Raw genomic sequence first — 19,141 nt, 5'->3', positions numbered from 1 at the left:
TTCCTGGGTATGAAATCCCCATACGTTTTTTTCATTTTTTTGATAAATGTCTTTGATGACGTCGTATCCGGCTTTTCGTGAAAATTGAGGCGGCACTGTCACGCCCTCATTTTTCAGCCAAATTGGTTCAAATTTTGGTCAAGTAATCTTCGACGAAGCCCGGATTTCGGTATTGCATTTCAACGTGGTGGCTTAAAAATTAATTAATGACTTTGGTCATTAAAAATCTGAAAATTGTAAAAAAAAATAAAAATTTATAAAACGATCCAAATTTTCGTTTATCTTATTCTCCATCATTTGCTGATTCCAAAAACATATAAATATGTTATATTCGGATTAAAAACAAGCTCTGAAAATTAAATATATAAAAATTATTATCAAATTTTTTTTTTCGAAATCAATTTAAAAACACTTTCATCTTATTCCTTGTCGGTTCCTGATTCCAAAAATATATAGATATAATATGTTTGGATTAAAAACACGCTCAGAAAGTTAAAACGAAGAGAGGTACAGAAAAGCGTGCTATGCAGCATAGCATAACCACTACCGCGCTAAAGTAGGCTTGCACTGTTTAACCCCTCACTCTATCACTTTTGATTAATTTCACATCCCCCACCACTACTACCTTCCCTCTCTCTCGTTATGGCAGGCAGGCGGATAAAGACACACACATGTGAGCGAGCAGAGAGAGAGAGAGAGAGAGAGAGAGAGAGAGAGAGAGAGAGAGAGAGAAATAGAGAGAGAGAGAGAGAAAGAAATAGAGAGAGGGAGAGAGAAATAGAGAGAGAGAGAGAAAGAAATAGAGAGAGAGAGAGAGGGAGAGAGAGAGAGGGAGAGAGAGAGAGAGAGAGAGAGAGAGAGAGAGAGAGAGAGAGAGAGAGAGAGAGAGCCGGGGGTGGGGTGGGGGTGACAGAAGTCGCATTCGCTCTGTCACAGTGAAATGTGTGTGTGTGTGTGTGGGTGTGTGTGTGTGTGTGTGCGAGCGTACTTCCCAATTTACAATTCAGCAGTTCTTTCGTTCTTCGCTCCACGATAAAAACGTGCGAAACGGAGAGTACAGTGTCAACAACTTGCGCGTCATGCCAATTTCATAATCAAGTCTCACGATACAGGCGTCTTAAATATAATTCAAAATGGGTCTTGAAAAGAAAGAATCTGCATTCATAATTTTGTCAAAACAATCGTTTTGCGTCTTATCTGCGTGTTCCATTATAGACATCAAACATGCATCGAATAGCTTCTTGATCAACTGATGAATGGGTTTCCATGCTTTTAATCTATGCTTGAATTGTGATTCCTTTGTCGCTGCCCTACACGCCACCAGGCGTGAAAGGCAGTACGTAAGTAAGTTGAATTGTGATTGCTGATGTAGCACACACACACACACACACACACACACACACACACACACACACTAATCGCGTTCAGTTTCATTCTGTGAGTTCGACAGCTACTTGACTAAATATTGTATTTTCGCCTTACGCGACTTGTTACATTTAGTCAAGTTTTGACTAAATGTTTTAACGTAGAGGGGGGAATCGAGACGAGGGTGTGGTGTATGTGTGTGTGTCTGTGCGTGTGTGTGTGTGTGTGTGTGTAGAGCGATGCAGACTAAACTACTGGACCGATCTTTATGAAATTTTACATGAGAGTTCCTGGGTATGATATCCCCATATGTTTTTTTCATGTTTTTGATAAATGTCTTTGATGACGTCATATCCGGCTTTTCGTGAAAGTTGAGGCGGCACTGTCACGCCCTCATTTTTCAACCAAATTGGTTGACATTTTGGTCAAGTAATGTTCGACGAAGCCCGGACTTCGGTATTGCATTTCAGCTTGGTGGCTTAAAAATTAATTAATGACTTTGGTCATTAAAAATCGGAAAATTGTAAAAAAAATATTTTTTTTATAAAACGATCCAAATTTACGTTCATCTTATTCTCCATCATTTGCTAATTCCAAAAACATATAAATATGTTATATTTGGATTAAAAACAAGCTCTGAAAATTAAATATATAAAAATTATTACCAAAATTAAATTTTCCAAATCAATTAATCTTATTCCTTGTCGGTTCCGGATTCCAAAAACATATAGATATGATATGTTTGGATTAAAAACACGCTCAGAAAGTTAAAACGAAGAGAGGTACAGAAAAGCGTGCTATCCTTCTCAGCGCAACTACTACCCCGCTCTTCTTGTCAATTTCACTGCCTATGCCGTGAGCGGTGGACCAGAGACTATAGAGTATACAGAGACGCTTCATCCTTCTTTGCGCTGCGGTGCGAAAGTGAGACCGGCCAGCCCAGCGCGGGAAAAGAGCCACTCCCTGCCGCACAAGGAAGTTCGCGTATAGCGGCTGCTGTCGGCTGTGTTTATATCACGTTTATATTAACATACTGTCTGTTCTGTCCGGCTGACAGTGCTGCAAAAAGTAACTGAACGAAAAAATATGTTTGTTTGTGAACATCCTTTTTAAATGACCATAAAAACACCGCAGAAAATGGTGTAGATTAAAATTAAATCAAATTTACTTAGGCGGCAATACCCGCTGCATCGCTGTAGTTATGCAAACATGATTCAAGTCAGTGTCTTTTCACGAACTAACCGTCGTTATTTTTGTGTGTTTTAGTCAAATACAAATACATACTGTATACATGGTCACTTAAGCCTGAGAAAATATGTCAGGAATAAATCGTTAACGAAATAGTTCCCGGTCAAATCGGTAACTAAGGCATTTAGTCAACTTGGCGTCGTCCCAGCACCTCTAAAGTGAAATGGGTAGTCAATTGCACGGTGCTAAGAAATTATCATGTAAGGAAAACTGTAAAATACAGCAACTTAAACAACATTATTGTGACCTAGCTGACTTTAATTAAAGAATCTTGATCGATCGATAATTGTCTTATTTCTTATCCGGGTTGCTTCTTTCTTGTTCAGAAAGCTCTCTCTCTCTCTCTCTCTCTCTCTCTCTCTCTCTCTCTTTTTTTCCCTAGTCATAGTTATAGTAAAATAGTTTAGTCCCTCTTTAGGGCGAGGGCCAGATGCAAAAAAGCATATCTATGCTTATTCTTGTCACCCTCGAAAAATAAAGATTTGTCATTGTCATTCTCTCTCTCTCTCTCTCTCTCTCTCTCTCTCTCTCTCTCTCTCTCTCTCTCTGAGTCAGTTACACACACGGCACACACACACACACACACACACGCACGCACGCACACACACACCCACACACACACACGCACGCACACACACACACACACACACACACACACACACACACACACACACACATGAATTGAGATGAATTAACGAGGTACGGACCGACTGGATGACACTTTGAACAGCATCGTCACAAGTATTCTAGTTTGAGAAGTTTTCGACTTTTGCGCTTGGACGAAGAATAGAATCAATTGTTCAGTTGTCCTTCAAAACAAAATTAAGCCTGATGTTAATTAAACAACTGCGCAATCACATTCGGTTGAGCTTGTGTACAGTGTGTGTTTTCTCTGTTCTGGTAGAATACACGCAGTTCGACGCTACACTTTTTACTGATTTTCCGACATTTAACGAGAGAAAAAAAACAAAAAAACAATCCTCACTTGCTCGCTTCCTCAGGAAATTTGAACATCCTGAAGCCTTTGGCATGTGAGTTTGAGCAATTGATGGCCAAAGACCATGCCCCGCTGTGTTTTCTTTTTGGTGCGGCCATGGTTGTGCTGCACGATATCGCTACTGCTGTGGAAAGGGAAAGTAGGTTTTTACATGTTTCCGCGTGGTGGCGCCACAGGGCTTCCTGTTTCAATTTTCAGCGCCGAATGAAGCGTCTCTGTGTACTCTACAGTCTCTGACGAAGCTACGAGTATACGGTCTTGCTGCGTTGCATTGCGTTCAGTTTCATTCTGTGAGTTCGACAGCGACTTGACTAAATGTTGTATTTTCGCCTTGCGCGACTTGTTACATTTAGTCAAGTTTTGACAGTATAAAGCGTGCTATGAAGCACAGCGCAACCGCTACTGCGCCAAACAGGCTCGTCACTTTCACTGCCTTTTGCACTAGCGGCGGACTACGTTCAGGTTCATTCTGTGAGTTCCACAGCTTGACTAAATGTAGTAATTTCGCCTTTCGCGTATTGTTTTCTTTAACCTTGGAAGTTCAGTAATATGCAACAAGGTTTGCATGATTGCCGCACTATAGTAAGTTACTTCCCCAGAATCCCCTCATCTATTTGTGTTACAATTACATGTAGTAACATCACTCATCAGCTCGTGGGAAAAGCCCAAAAGGAGCACGTATCATCGCGCGTCGACTGCAGCCAATAGGTCCAATTCATTCTTCTTACTCGGCGTGACGTTATCAAATGGATCGGCTAGCTTTAGCCCGAAGGGGCACAACTCCGCTCATACTCTCTTCGCGCCGCCATATTGGATGCCGTCTTTGTTAGTTTTCTTCATTGCACTCTTGTTCTTTTTGCGTATTTCACTGTGTATGTAGACAAAATGAAGAAAACTGTGCATGCATGAGTCCAAAGGGGATCTGCCTTTTTAACACAACAGCACAACATAAAAAGTAAAGCAAGAATACATTATTATATTCATTTATTTATTCTTTATCTCAAATTACCATGCAGACAGTGGCCAGTGCACCAAAATTCACAAGATAAAGCTCTCAAGACAGGCAAATGAGGTACAATGCAGCTCAGGTAACTACTGCAAAGTATAATTTTCAAAGAATCCTATCACAGTGTTCACTCTAAAGGCACAACCGATGGACAATTGTTGATTAGCGCACTGCACACGCGGCAAAAAATAACCAGTTTTATTCCCCCCTCTGCTTCTTTACCTCTGTAAACTTGTGGGGGTAGTGATTTTTCGATAATGACCCAGCAACCAAACAAATAACGACCCAGCAACAGCCTGAATCCTCGATAGTGCAATGGGTTGAGAAGCTGTTCTGTTTCGGTACTACTTTTTGCGACTGAAAAGTTCCGAACGCTCTAATGTACGAAGTATACATCTCTGGAGCAAACAATACAAACATACAGCATTTAAATTAACAACTACAGGCCTGAACACATGAATCTCCATATAAAATCCTTGAGTTCGGTTGTTTTCTGAATTTAGATCAGACGTTCATCACAAGCAATTTCCCAAGGCAAGTAACTCATACTTTGTCTAGCGACAAGAGTAGTTCCCCTTCTTTTCACTCAGTTTCTTCGACAACAGACTGCAATCCGACGGTCAGTTTTCAACAATATTTCATTTAATAAACAGATCACACGCAACCAAATGCACACATCTCATCAATTTAAACAACATAAAGCGGTTTCATACACTATTTTCCCCAGAAAACTTAACTTCATACAGTTTTTAACGTTGGAACACGGGTGCAAAAGTTCGTCTGCTAGTCCCATTTGACGAAAGAACATTATCTTAACCGATACCAAAACATATACAGAACACACAATATCTGCCTTTGCCGCCACAGCAGAATAACAGCATATCTGTGTACTTGATTTTAGCCCAAAATAGGAAAACTGACAAGAAGTGTTAACAGAATGGAATGATTTGCACGGAACTATATAACAGCGCATTAATCGATCGCCTGCGCAGGTTGACTGGTTGAGAGAATAGGATTCGATCAAACTTTCGCAAAAAAACTCCTCTTTTCTTTGAATAACTGAAGAAAGGAGGAATAAAGAGGTTACACACCTCGTCTCAGTGATTATAAAAAATAATGGTCTCAGTTCGCGGTCATGAAAAAGCTCGCTAAAGCTCGCATTTTTCATGATCCGCTAACTTCGACCATTATTTTTAATAATCACTGAGACTCGGCATGTAACCTCTACATAATCGTCTTCTCCGCTCAGTAACTTCCTTCCAGTTGTCACCCTGATGGTAAACAACTTTAGGGATCCTAAAGTGTGCCTGCTGACTGCAGTTTTTGGCCACACAACGTGTCATTTTCATTTTTGTCGAGTCGCCACCCAACGCTCAAGCACTGTCAGAGATCGTGCAAGGCATCCAACATGGCGGCGGATGACCAATTCCAGAGAGTTACGACCCGTGATTCTCATACCGCGCGCGCCGAGTAGAAATGCTGTTGTTAACTTGAGTTTCTGCAATGGGCCTATAGACGGGCGCTGTGGCGGGGTGGTCATACGTTGGCCTCTTAATCAGAAGGTCGTGAGTTCGAATCCCGGCCGCGGCCGCCTGGTGGGTTAACTTATGTGCAGACCTGCTAGTGGCTTATCCCCCTTCGTGTGTACACGCACGCACAAGGCCAAGTGCGCACGGAAAAGATCCTGTAATCCATGTCAGAGTTCGGTGGGTTATAGATACATACGAAAACACCCAGCATGCTTCCTCCGAAAGCGGCGTATGGCTGCCTAAATGGCGGGGTAAAAACGGTCATACACGTACAAATCCACTCGTGCAAAAACACGAGTGTATGTGGGAGTTTCAGCCCACAAACGAAGAAGAAGAAGAAGAAGAAGAAGAAGAAGAAAAAGAAGAAGAAGAAGACTGCAGCCAACAGTTAACATTTACTTGTAGATAATGCACTTTTTGTCAAGTAACCCCTCTCTCTCCCTCCCCTGAAACCTTTAGACAATATAAGATGTTTGATGGGTTGTTGACAGACCAGCTTTTTTGTCGGTCCGAGGGGGAGCATATCGTCTTTTGTTTCATATTTATTGACCAAGGCCGAAGGCCGCGGTCAATAAATATGAAACAAAAGTCGATATGCCCCCCGAGGACCGACAAAAAAGCTGGTCTGGGGTGTTATGCATGAGTGACGTCTAAACGTTTAGGCGGCGTGCAAACAGCGAGTGCCGCCAACCGCGAGATACACGGTATGCACGGGTGGCGACTACACGCTTGTACCACCGAAACTGGCGACTAAATTTAGACGTGCTCCGGAGGTCGTCTAAATGGTTTACACGCCGACTTCAGTGAACAGAATGGCCATTTTCATGGTTATCCGCCATCAAAGTCGACGAATTTTTTCGCCAAAATCGTTTTTAGACAGAACCCAATAGTTGGAAGTGCTGGACTAAAAAAATTTGTTGTTGTTGCGAGATTCACTTCCCTTGTCATATTATTTTAGAACCAACACCGATAAGATTAGCGAAGACATCTTTGATTCGTTTCAGAGCAAAGTAGCACTGACCCATATTTCACTGGTGCCGTTTTTGACTCTCAGCTTTTACGCGACAGGCACCCTCTTGCTCGTTTTGCGCCTCCATTAATTCTCCACGCTCGCCGTCCCACTGACCCATATTTCACTGCTCTCCGTCTCTGAATAGTCGAACTCCCCGTGCGAGGAAGCGGGAGGATGTTATCGAATGACCCTAGCGCATGCGCAAAGGAAGGAATTCCTCGTTATAAAAATAGATTGACTGGTGACCTTGCTTTACACGGCAACTTGAAAGTCGGCGGTCTGGTCGTCACCTGTGCATACCGACTGAGCGCCTGCGGTAGGCGGCGACTTTCAAGTCTAGTCATGACTTCGCTGAAGTCGGCGTGTACTTTCGACGTCACTCATACATAACACCCCTGGCAACAAACCATCAAACATCGGTTTTGTCATCATTTTGGTGGTTCAACATTAAGTGAAAAATCAACACAGGGAGCCATGGTTTGAAACGCGAATTCTGTTATTATAATGCATGTTCGGGGCTCCAGCACGTTGTTCAAAGCTGGCGTGCGAAAGCAACTTACTGTGTGTGATTTGAGTTTATAATGTTGAGACAAGTATGTCAGGTTTGAGGATGCGAAGTTCTGTAGGTTCCGACAACAGAGTGGTGTGTGAAACCAACAGTAAGCGCCTTTGAGACGATAGTGCCCACATGTTGCATTCGAGCGATGGGATTGTCGTATTTCAAACGAGGTGATTTGCTTGCACAGTCAGCGTTGACCATCTCACAACAGATCTGTTATGTGGATTATCGTGCGACGTTCGAGTCGGGGGCAAGGAATCGCAGGAAGCAAAGTCTTTTTCCATTGTCACCTTTCTTTCCGGTTGTTGGTGCATATAATATTGTGCGGACAAAATGATGCGACGGCGAGTGTTTTTTGCCTCCAAGATTTTGTGGTGTGGGTATTGTTTTGCTCGTTTCATACCCACACCAAAACCTGAAACACACCCCACCCCACCCTCCCCCTCCCTCACAATCAGTCCATGAACGTCGAACACAAACACTGACACACACAAATTAATGATCAAGTTACCCCCCCCCCCCCCAACCCGTCACTTGCACACCTGCAACGCAGACGATCATATTATTGATTAAATATTTATATAGGTCAGTGTTGTTTTTTTTGTTCTTGTTTGTGTTATTGCAGAATCGGTTTTCTCTTATTGCTACACGTGTCTCTTCATTACATTTCACCATCGCCCTACCACCCTGCCCCTCTCGGTATTCCACCCCTCGGTTTTCAGTGGTAAATATTAGTAATCGAATATTAAAGTTACGTTGAGTCAAAGGTCACAGAAGATTTGCATCGTGCAGCACTGCACGAATTGGGTCAAAGGACACAAACGATTTGCGTCGTGCCGCGAAGGAAAGATAATCGCGATCTTGTTTCTCATTGCCTCTCTGTTTTTCATTAGACTTGTCATTCTGCTTGCTCGGCTTTGTCAGATGTCTTCATTTCTTGTTGCTATGTTCTTTGCTTTTTTATTATTATTTTTTTATTTGCGCTTAGTTTATCGATACAACGTCTTGTGCACGGGTCAAAATGTGTGTGTCAGGGGTCAATTGGTTTGACTTAAACTTGACGTTCGTGTTTCTCCAAACAGAGATACACGCACTCCATGACTTTGTGAGAAAATAAAACATATCGATAGGTTTCATTTGTTTGCGATAAAGCATAAATGTATGACCTTTGATGAGGTAGTTTTGTTTTTTGTTTACATTTGCCAGTTTGCCAGTTCGTATTTGGAACTTGGCGAAGCAGTGTCGTCTGTTTAGGTCTGGGGAAACGCCAATGAAAAGAGCCGAAGAATCCTCGAGCGTTTCTATTGGGTTTGCTTTTGATTATCCATGTAATAGGGCTTCCTGCAACTATGGTAACCGGGGATTTATTCCCCGGGGAACATGACATTTATTTCCCAGGTGCTTGTGAATGAAAACTCGTGAAAATGATGACAACTTCATTTATCCTGTTGGTATGAAGCACAGGCACACGTCACGAGGTGGGCGGGATCACAGTGTCGAGTGCCTGTGGTATGAAGGTCAGTGTCAGTCACTGTGTCAGTCTGTGTCCTTGTTTGCAGTGAACATTGTGTACAACAAGCCCGCATCGGCCAGCAGCACGTATAGTCACAAATGGAAACCATGCTTGTTGGCGGACGGTTTCTTACATAACAACAAAGAGGAGTACTGCATGCACACATCCGACGCAGACATTAGGCCCTGGACCGAGATTGACATGGGGGGCGTCTACACCATTGAGGTCTTCACCATAGTTCGCCGAGAATTGCAGCCGGTTGATGGGCATGGTACGCTATACCCTTTTTAAGCCGCCTTTGTGTAATAAAGGGGGTTAGGTTTCACTCTGTCTGTTTCAGTGTTTGTGTGTGTGTTTGTTTATTTGTCTGTGTGTTTGTTTGTTTGGTTTTTTGTCTACAGCTAAGATTTGTATCTCTGGTACTCTAGGGTCAATTGAGCTCAAATTTGGTGAGTAGCTTGGCATACGTTGGCATAGGGTGTGTGCAAACAATACACCACTAAACAGTTCCGCGGCCATTGCGACAGTGCGCATGCGTAGCATTTTTTCGAGTTAACAACGCGTCGTTCAAGCTTCTCAGCAACTTGAAACATGTGCGATTTGAGCAAGATTTCCATCCAGAAGGTGCGACTGTGGAGCACTGAAGCATCGAAAACCTTGTCGTGTGTACGGAAACAGAGTGTGGAAGGTGCACACGAGGAACTTGTAGCTAGGTAAGTTTTATTTCTTTCGTTATTTACTCTTTGCAATGATGCGATGTGTTGTTCATTCCCAAGACCGGTTTTCCGCCCTGCAAGTTGTAACACTAACAGTAACTTAGTAAGTGCTCTCTCTTCAGATACGCTTAACTTTTCAGTTGATTAAAGTCAAAAACTTGAATAAGTGCCGTTGATCTGTCCACGGAATCTAACTTACTATGAAGCATAACTATATTCCGATTCGTGATGCATACATGTTGCGATAGTGTATGCTAAAGTTTTCCATTTTCAATCTGACGTGTGGGTAAGATTATAAGAAACAACAAACATGCATACCAAGCCGGTTGCCACTGCCAGTTTGTATAGCTGCTAAGCTTACCTCTGGCTGGGTCAGTGAGTATTTTGTAAGTTTACATACAAAATGGTGATGAGGGGGAAAAAAGAATGCCTTCCACAGGTGCGAAAAACTGTGATTTGATCTCAAGGCCTTTTTGTTTTAGAGCTTTTCCTGCTTTGGAACTTGGGAGATGGGATTCCTGTCGACCGTGAAGCAGAAAATGCAGAGAGGGTGCTTCGTCGGGAGTACAAGCAGAAGTTGTATGTGAAAGGGGTGCTTTATCCTGATCCATTCATCATCACAACTGGATTGAAAGGCAGCAAGATGGGCGATTCCTGTGGCCAAGCATCTTCATCACCGGCTGCCTGTGAGTGTGAGCTCGACCTCATGCATCGCCTCGTCAACGAGTTTTAAGGAGGAAAGGCTTTTACAGGTAGGAAACCTCTCCACTTTTTTTTAAATAAATCATATTTGCACTTTACTTTTGAAAAAGAGAATGGTTCAAGTTGAATTGCAAGATGGTTTGTGCGGCCTAACAACATTTTGGTTTCAGTGAACAGGGAATGTGTCAAAATCTGAAAAACCACCATACTAGTATTATTACACACTAACATTATGCCTGTCGCTGTCAGCAATATATGTTATATACATATAATTTAAAAAAAAAAGTGCAGTGATATTGATAGTGATACAGTTAATTAGCAATGACTGAACAGACTTTCTAAATTCAGGGATGGTCAAATCATCTGACTAATGGCCAGGGGCAAGTACAAAAAATCCGCTGTGCTAGTTAAAACCGCTTGGCAACTCGCCTGGTTGGCTAGTGAAATTCTCGTCAAATGCAACACTTCTGGTTGTATACTCTAGTTTCAAAACGTTATAAACAATGCAGTTATAGCAACTGTGGTTTGTACCCGGCAAGCAATTCTTTTTGGTGGACTGGACTTTCTTGAAATGACTCGATCGCCTGTCTGGCAAGTTAAGATTTTGAGATCTGGCCATCCCTGCAACTGTCTTAATTTTGCAATGCTCTTCATGCAAGTTGCACTCAAATTTGTGAGCAATTTGTTATGTACAACTTGGTAAATTGTCCTAAATGATGCTTTAGTAAAAGTTGTGGTCTCCTTTCTCTTTCTCATATTGATTATTTTCTTTTTACATTTAGTCAAGTTTTGACTAAATGTTTTAACGTAGAGGGGGGAATCGAGACGAGGGTCGTGGTGTATGTGCGTGTGTGTGTGTGTGTCTGTGTGTGTGTAGAGCGATTCAGAATAAACTACTGGACCGATCTTTATGAAATTTGACATGAGAATTCCTGGGTATTAAATCCACGAACGTTTTTTTCATTTTTTTTTTAAATGTCTTTGATGACGTCATATCCGGCTTTTCGTGAAAGTTGAGGCGGCACTGTCACGCCCTCATTTTTCAACCAAATTGGTTGAAATTTTGGTCAAGTAATCTTCGACAAAGGCCGGACTTCGGTATTGCATTTCAGCTTGGTGGCTTAAAAAATAAATAATGACTTTGGTCATTAAAAATCTGAAAATTGTAAAAAAAAATACAAATTTATAAAACGATCCAAATTTACGTTCATCTTATTTTCCATCATTTTCTGATTCCAAAAACATATAAATATGTTATATTTGGATTAAAAACAAGCTCTGAAAATTAAATATATAAAAATTATTATCAAAATTAAATTGTCGAAATCAATTTAAAAACACTTTCATCTTATTCCTTGTCAGTTCCTGATTCTAAAAACATATAGATATGATATGTTTGGATTAAAAACACGCTCAGAAAGTTAAAACAAAGAGAGGTACAGAAAAGCGTGCTATCCTTCTTAGCGCAACTACTACCCCGCTCTTCTTGTCAATTTCACTGCCTTTGCCATGAGCGGTGGACTGACGATGCTACGAGTATACGGTCTTGCTGAAAAATGGCATTGCGTTCAGTTTCATTCTGTGAGTTCGACAGCTACTTGACTAAATGTTGTATTTTCGCCTTACGCGACTTGTTTTCCCTTTTGGCAGTGTTTTGACCATGTGCAACAGGCTGCAAGTCATTTTGGAGGAGGAAGCTAGCCCCTGATTGCATCTTTGTCAAAACCAGAAAGAGACTTCTATGTGTCTCCAGGAGTCACCCATCACAACCACCTGTTACCCAGAGCCAGCCATCACAACCTCCTGTTCCCAAAGTAATCCAATCCTGTTGCCCGTTTTGATCCAGACAGCAACAGGATGCACTTAGGAGGAGGAACTAGTAGAAGTAGGGAAAGCCGTATTAACAAAACAGCTTTTTCCTCTTAACTATAAAACCACAGATAAACAAGGAGAGCAACCCTTCCACAAAGTAAACAATCCTGACGACTCTAATTTCAACAATTTGTCAACTCATGTAAAAGCTTTGCCAGATCCAGGCATTAAGCTCTACTCTTTACACATGTAATGGGCAGAGCAACATTGTTGAACAGCTGCTTCGTTTCTGTAAAGTTTTCAGCCTGAAAGGTAGTAGGGTGGGTCGCATCTAAAATATAAATGTTTGTCTTGTCAAAACCTATGTAAATTTTCCTACATTTTAAGACTCCCTCTTTTTCTGTACTGGATTTTGTTTTTATCAGATTATTGTTTGGAGTTCTGAAAAGGAAGGTTCCTGTGTACACCATTATAGATATGACTTTTACTGTACTACATGTGTGATTTTGGTATATATATATATATAAATATATAAAACTAGATATCTTTCTTCCCAATATGTTCATTGCCAAGTGGATGAAGTCATCAGATTTGATCTGCTGCTAGTGATAACGTTTATCAACATAAGTAAAGTTTTTTGAGCTGACTGTATTGTGTGCATTTTGTTTGCAAGTGCTGATATGTTTGACTTTGTGCTGTAATGCTTTGTCTTGTCTCTCATTCTCCATTTCAAAGTACGAGAACTCAGATTTTGTTCTGACACACTCATTGCATCATACAAACATCAATAAAGACACACACAAAAAGTGAGCCAAACAAAAAAATTTCCTCAGAACATGTTATGGTATGCACAGGGGACATGAAATGGAGAGAAGACTGTGCGCAGGAAGAAGAGAGAAACATTCAAACAAATGAAAACAAACCAGTAAATTGTTTAAGGTTGCTCTTGGCCACCCAGGTGACATGTACTTTATTCTACCTATATTAGCGAAACCGATAGGCTAGATCCTCAAGGTCTAATCCTCCTCTCTGTTGCATAAACAACATCTCATCTATACTATAACGTTTAGGGTCAATACTCATTGGTTGATCGCTAAACATTTTGTCTTTTTAGAATTGTTGACTTTTTCCTGCCATCTTCTTGTTACAAAGGGTGACACTAAAAACATCAATTAATTGGAAGAGACTGGTCGTGGCTATACCAGTGCAATATGATATGTTCTGCGAGAAATCAGATTGCTGAATAACCATGGATTTTTCCTGTCTGCGTTCTTTTTCTTAGCCATGTTTGCAATCTGTAGTTTGAACACACTCACTTGTCTCTTCAGTCTATTGTTCTCCTTAGTCAGCTTAATCATTGCAATAAGATTGCGCATAAAGGGTGTGCATAAAGTTGGCATCTGCTTATACCAAAACAAAAACAAAAAATAAAAAATAAAAAAATCTACAAATAAGCAAAAACAAGAGCACCCAGAAATGTTTCTGTTGCGAATGGGTCTTTTTCAGGGCCAGAGTCACACTTTTCTGGCAATCAACTAGCTGCACCATTCCTCTCCCTTGATGATCCTTGCGCCTAGCACGCCTCAAACTGGAATTCCAGATCTCGCATTGCCCATTTTCTTCTGCCTAGCCGGTGCTCTGGTCGGGGTATGTCTATCAGCACTCTTGCTGTCTGAAACATTGCCAAACAGGGTTCATTCTGTCAGTATTTATGGTAGCATTACATCTTCATGCAGGGTTCTCCACATGTCATATGTTGTCCGGTTGGGTTCAATGCCCCCAACTTCAACTTATAAAGGTGGTCATTTGGACCCACTGTAGTCATTTTCAGTGCAATACAGAACTCCCTCTGTGAATTCCCCGGTACACTTGTTTTTGTTCCTTTGGCTTCTATGGAGAGCTCTCCTAATGTTGATCAAATCGCACTCTGGAAACAAACCACCCACATAAAACTTAGCTTGGCTTCCCACATTCATTCTTGGTCAGATTTCAGAACACACGAACAGACGAAAAGTCAATTAAATCACTCAAGCTGTAAGGCACAGACACATGATAGTGATACTAGGAACAGCATGTGTGAACAAATACATTCAACACCTTCCCATCTTCTTTACTGCGTAGGCCTACACACACAAAATATAACAAGAAAGTTATTAAAAAAAAAAAACTTACTCTGTGTTGAAATCCTCTGCAGTTGGTGTGCCATCAAGAAAGTGTTGAGAACAAACCCTTGCATCTTTTGCAGGTGAAAAAAAAGCTTGTGCCTTCCGTCTACACGGCTGATGAGTCGAATCCACTTTAATCTCGTTGTGCTGGTTTCTTCTTGTGTGTTGGATGCGGATGCAAGCTGTTGAAAACAGACAGATGCATATCAGATTTAACAATTTATGGCTCTACAAAGCAATTTTTATTGCTTTTTAATCACAGCCATGCTCTAACAACATGGAGTAAAACAAAACAAGTCGCGTAAGGCGAAAATACAATATTTAGTCAAGTAGCTGCCATTTTTCAGCAAGACCGTATACTCGTAGCATCGTCAGTCCACCGCTCATGGCAAAGGCAGTGAAATTGACAAGAAGAGCGGGGTAGTAGTTGCGCTAAGAAGGATAGCACGCTTTTCTGTACCTCTCTTTGTTTTAACTTTCTGAGCGTGTTTTTAATCCAAACATATCATATCTATATGTTTTTGGAATCAGGAACCAACAAGGAATAAGATGAAAGTGTTTTTAAATTGATTTGGACAATTTAATTTTGATAATAATTTTTATATATTTAATTTTCAGAGCTTGTTTTTAATCCGAATATAACATATTTATATGTTTTTGGAATCAGCAAATGATGGAGAATAAGATAAACGTAAATTTGGATCGTTTTATAAATTTTTATTTTTTTTTTACAATTTTCAGATTTTTAATGACCAAAGTCATTAATTAATTTTTAAGCCACCAAGCTGAAATGCAATACCGAACCCCGGGCTTCGTCGAAGATTACTTGACCAAAATTTCAACCAATTTGGTTGAAAAATGAGGGCGTGACAGTGCCGCCTCAACTTTCACGAAAAGCCGGATATGACGTCATCAAAGACATTTATCAAAAAAATGAAAAAAACGTATGGGGATTTCATACCCAGAAACTCTCATGTCAAATTTCATAAAGATCGGTCCAGTAGTTTAGTCTGAATCGCTCTACACACACACACACACACACACACACACACAGACACACGCACATACACCTGGTCACCACGACCCTCGTTTCGATTCCCCCTCGATGTTAAAATATTTAGTCAAAACTTGACTAAATATGAAAACAAGAAACGGAAACACACTGACACAGAAAGTTAGCCACATTTTTTGACCTCATACACGGCAGATCCAAACAAGTATTTCATGCAGTGCCGGTGTGCAGTTTTTGTAACATTCAAAGCTGTATAAATGCAGGTCTAGCTAAACGGTTTTGTAATCATGCTATGGAATTTGCAGAAAAAAAACCAATAAATCGCATGAATGTCAGACAATAAAATAAGTTGATCAAGAACTGTTACAGTGTTGCGCTTACCTGAACGGTGGTTGGCATGAACACCACAGACTCGTGTGGAACCTGGTGAATTTTGCAAAGTTTAGCTTTCCATTTTGAAGACGGTAGCTGCCGTTGTCACAATCAATCATCGGGCAGTGACATGCCATTGTTAAAATCGATAATCGCTGAATTTACATCGACAAATCAACAAAATAAACACAAGTGTATGACTCATCAGTCGCAGAACATACGCAAAGCTGTGTTGCAGACGATTTGTTTCCTCGAAAACATGACGCAGCCAATGAGAGGCGTCTGTGCGGTCACGTGATTTTCCTTCTTTGTTCCATGTAAACGTCGGAACTGTTTAGATATCCCTTACAATAGCGAGATTTAAGAAACAGCACGTTTCGTTTTGCAGCTCGTTTCGTTTGGTGAATGAGTCACCCCGCGAAACGGAACGTGTAACGAGACGGCATAGGCCGCAGACAAGATTTAGATGTATTCACGTTTCGTTTCGGAATGAAAGGCCGGGCATGGCAGGATATGATCCGCTGACTGGGCATGGCATAATTTCAACTCCACGAGTCAATAAAGGATTGACATACTCGCATTGCACGCACAAGAGCTTCACATTTTTCAATTCATGCACCTGATCACATACGAAGCCAGAATAAAAATTCGATGCGATGACCTACTTCTGCTTCGCCATTTGCTTTCTCACCATGAAGTTGGATAAATGTACCAGGATCAGCACCCTTCAAAATATTTCAGTTCACAACAGTTGTCTACCTCCAATGAACACATTCTCAGCGCTGAAAGACTGTGAAAGGGTTGATGAATCTCGCAATGCATAAAATGGCCAACAAATAAAACTGTTAGTGTGCAAAAATACTCACAAAAGTTGACGAAATATTGTTCGTTTTTTGGGGGTGGAAAACGTGACTGCGTTTTGACGTTCCACGTTCCGTTTCAGTTGACCTTCACCTTTCCAGCGAGAGACCCCCGAAATAATGACGTTTACCACAACTTCAAAACGAAACGTCCCAACGTTTCGTTTCTTAAATCTCCGTACTATCTAGATCAGCACTTTTCAGGACGTGTACGGGAACGTGTACGGATAACGTCATCAAATCTCGTTTTTACGTCACGCGTTTTCCAAGATCTGCAGTCTTGGTGGGAGCAAAACAACGTATGCATTTGGAACATTGGGGAAAAAAATGAGTCACGGGTGACGCAATATCTACACGTACACGTACATGTCTTTGCTACACGTTCGTCCATCTAGAACACTGGAGGCCCATTGTCTCAAGGGTAAAAAGTGCATATCGAGGCATTTTTACAGTGCTGTAATTACCTTTAAAATTGAACAGCTGTCCTGTAAGTTATGTTGTGTATGTCAAAGTACTTTTACAAGTGTTGTACAAAATATGAAATTTGTACGGTTGATACATTGTGAGTTATTAAACTTTAAAAGCGGGCAAGAATCCCTTTTTGACTCACATGCGAAGCAAAAGTGAGTCTAATACTCCGTCACGGCGGAGGGCTGACCGTGCACCCAAAAGCGGACTCTACCAAATGGGTATTTTTTGAAAGCTTGGGGCCTGCCAAACATAAAAATCGATGTTAACAAGAAATATTCAAGGGCGCACTTTCTCTTCTCAGTCAAAATTCAACTATACCCTGAAGAGTGATGCACGAGCATTTCAGACGCTTGCCTCTGAAAAAAGAAGTTCTCAGCCAAATTACGAACTCAAACTGGTACGTTTTACATATAAATGTGTTAGTTGGTATCTTTTGATTATCACAAAACAATTTGCGACTGCTTTGGCGGAGGATGCTGGTGACAGTATCATTATTATGAACCCTACCCTAAATCCAGGAAAGACGTCGTCCAAAATGTAGGTAAGTTTTGATTAAAAATAAATTCACACAAGACTAGTATTGTTGTTTGGCTTCAATGGATATATTTTCGTCAAGTATGATGTCTTTACATAATATCTGTATAATATGAATGGATTTGAACCATATACTATGTCATTATGACCTCCCAATCTTCCTAACCCCCAGCCCAGTAAAGCGTGCGAGACGTTTCCTGAAAAAATGTCGCTTTGTGGTGCGAGTTCAGTGTGACATGATTAGTTTCCAGAACCCCATTTCTGACTTTCAAAGTTTATCTACATACATTTAGCAATGCACGAGCAAAATATGACAACTTAATGGTGCCTTTTGGTTTAATGCTATGGTAAAATTGCTGGTGATAGTGTTTACAGCTTGAAACAAAACATAACAGATGGGAATAGTCTTCCTCAATCTGGTTCAGAGCATAATGTATTTCTATTTTCAGAGGTAGCATTATTTCTGATAAGAGCTAGAGCCAATATAATGATGCTGAATATTTGAAAAATGAACTTTGTGACTCATCTGAGTAGCAAGAGAGCCTTCGTGATCGTCAGCGTAAGGCTGCCTGTCTTCAAGGCAATTCCTAGATGAACAACTTAACACTGCGTTCGATTATTCGCCCGTTTCTTAAGCTAGAGCTTTGAGACTTTACACGCGTCTAGGGCTACATGTACGCTTTACAATACGTAAAATATAGTTGACTCTCGCGTTATTTAAATGTCACAACAAGGTCATTACCAGGCAAAAACGAGGGAAAACCGAGGGAAAGTACCATTTTCTGCAACTGTTTGCAAGAAAAAGATTTCAAATTCAATTGTTTCCTGGGATTAATGCATCTTTAGACATGACAATCATCCAATTATCAGACATCAATTGTGGAGGTCACGACAAGGTCATTACCGGGTAAAAACGAGGGAAACCCGAGGGAAAATACCATTTTCTGCAACTGTTTGTTAGAAAAAGCTTTCAAATTCAATTATTTTTGGGGGATTAACGCATCTTGTGTGTAAGTAAATGCTTTCAAACTCCATCTTCTTCTGGTATTGGCGCATCTCTAGACATGACAATCATCTGATTAACAGTCCTCAATTTTCAAGGTCACAACAAGGTCATTACCAGATAAAACCGATGGAAAACCGAGGGAAAATACCATTTTCTGCAACTTTTTTGTAAGTAAGAGCTTATAAACTCCATCTTCTTCCAGGATTAGCGCTGATTTCAATGACCCTGAAGTCTTTGGAAAGTTTTCTTGACCCATGCAGTG

The 19,141-nt window shown here is 40.9% G+C and overlaps 1 protein-coding gene across 1 annotated transcript in view; it reads left to right on the top strand.

Moving 5' to 3' along the window:
- LOC138949462 (uncharacterized) overlaps window positions 1-19,141 on the top strand; it is a 166,847-nt gene that overhangs the window by 38,343 nt on the left and 109,363 nt on the right. The window contains exon 4 of the mRNA XM_070321294.1: window positions 9,276-9,500. Within this exon, the coding sequence (XP_070177395.1) occupies window positions 9,276-9,500 (225 nt within the window). The remainder of the gene's footprint in view (window positions 1-9,275; window positions 9,501-19,141) is intronic.

This window comes from Littorina saxatilis, linkage group LG15 (genome assembly GCF_037325665.1).
Source record: "Littorina saxatilis isolate snail1 linkage group LG15, US_GU_Lsax_2.0, whole genome shotgun sequence".
Taxonomy (NCBI): domain Eukaryota; kingdom Metazoa; phylum Mollusca; class Gastropoda; order Littorinimorpha; family Littorinidae; genus Littorina; species Littorina saxatilis.
This window is presented reverse-complemented; position numbering and strand designations above follow the sequence as displayed.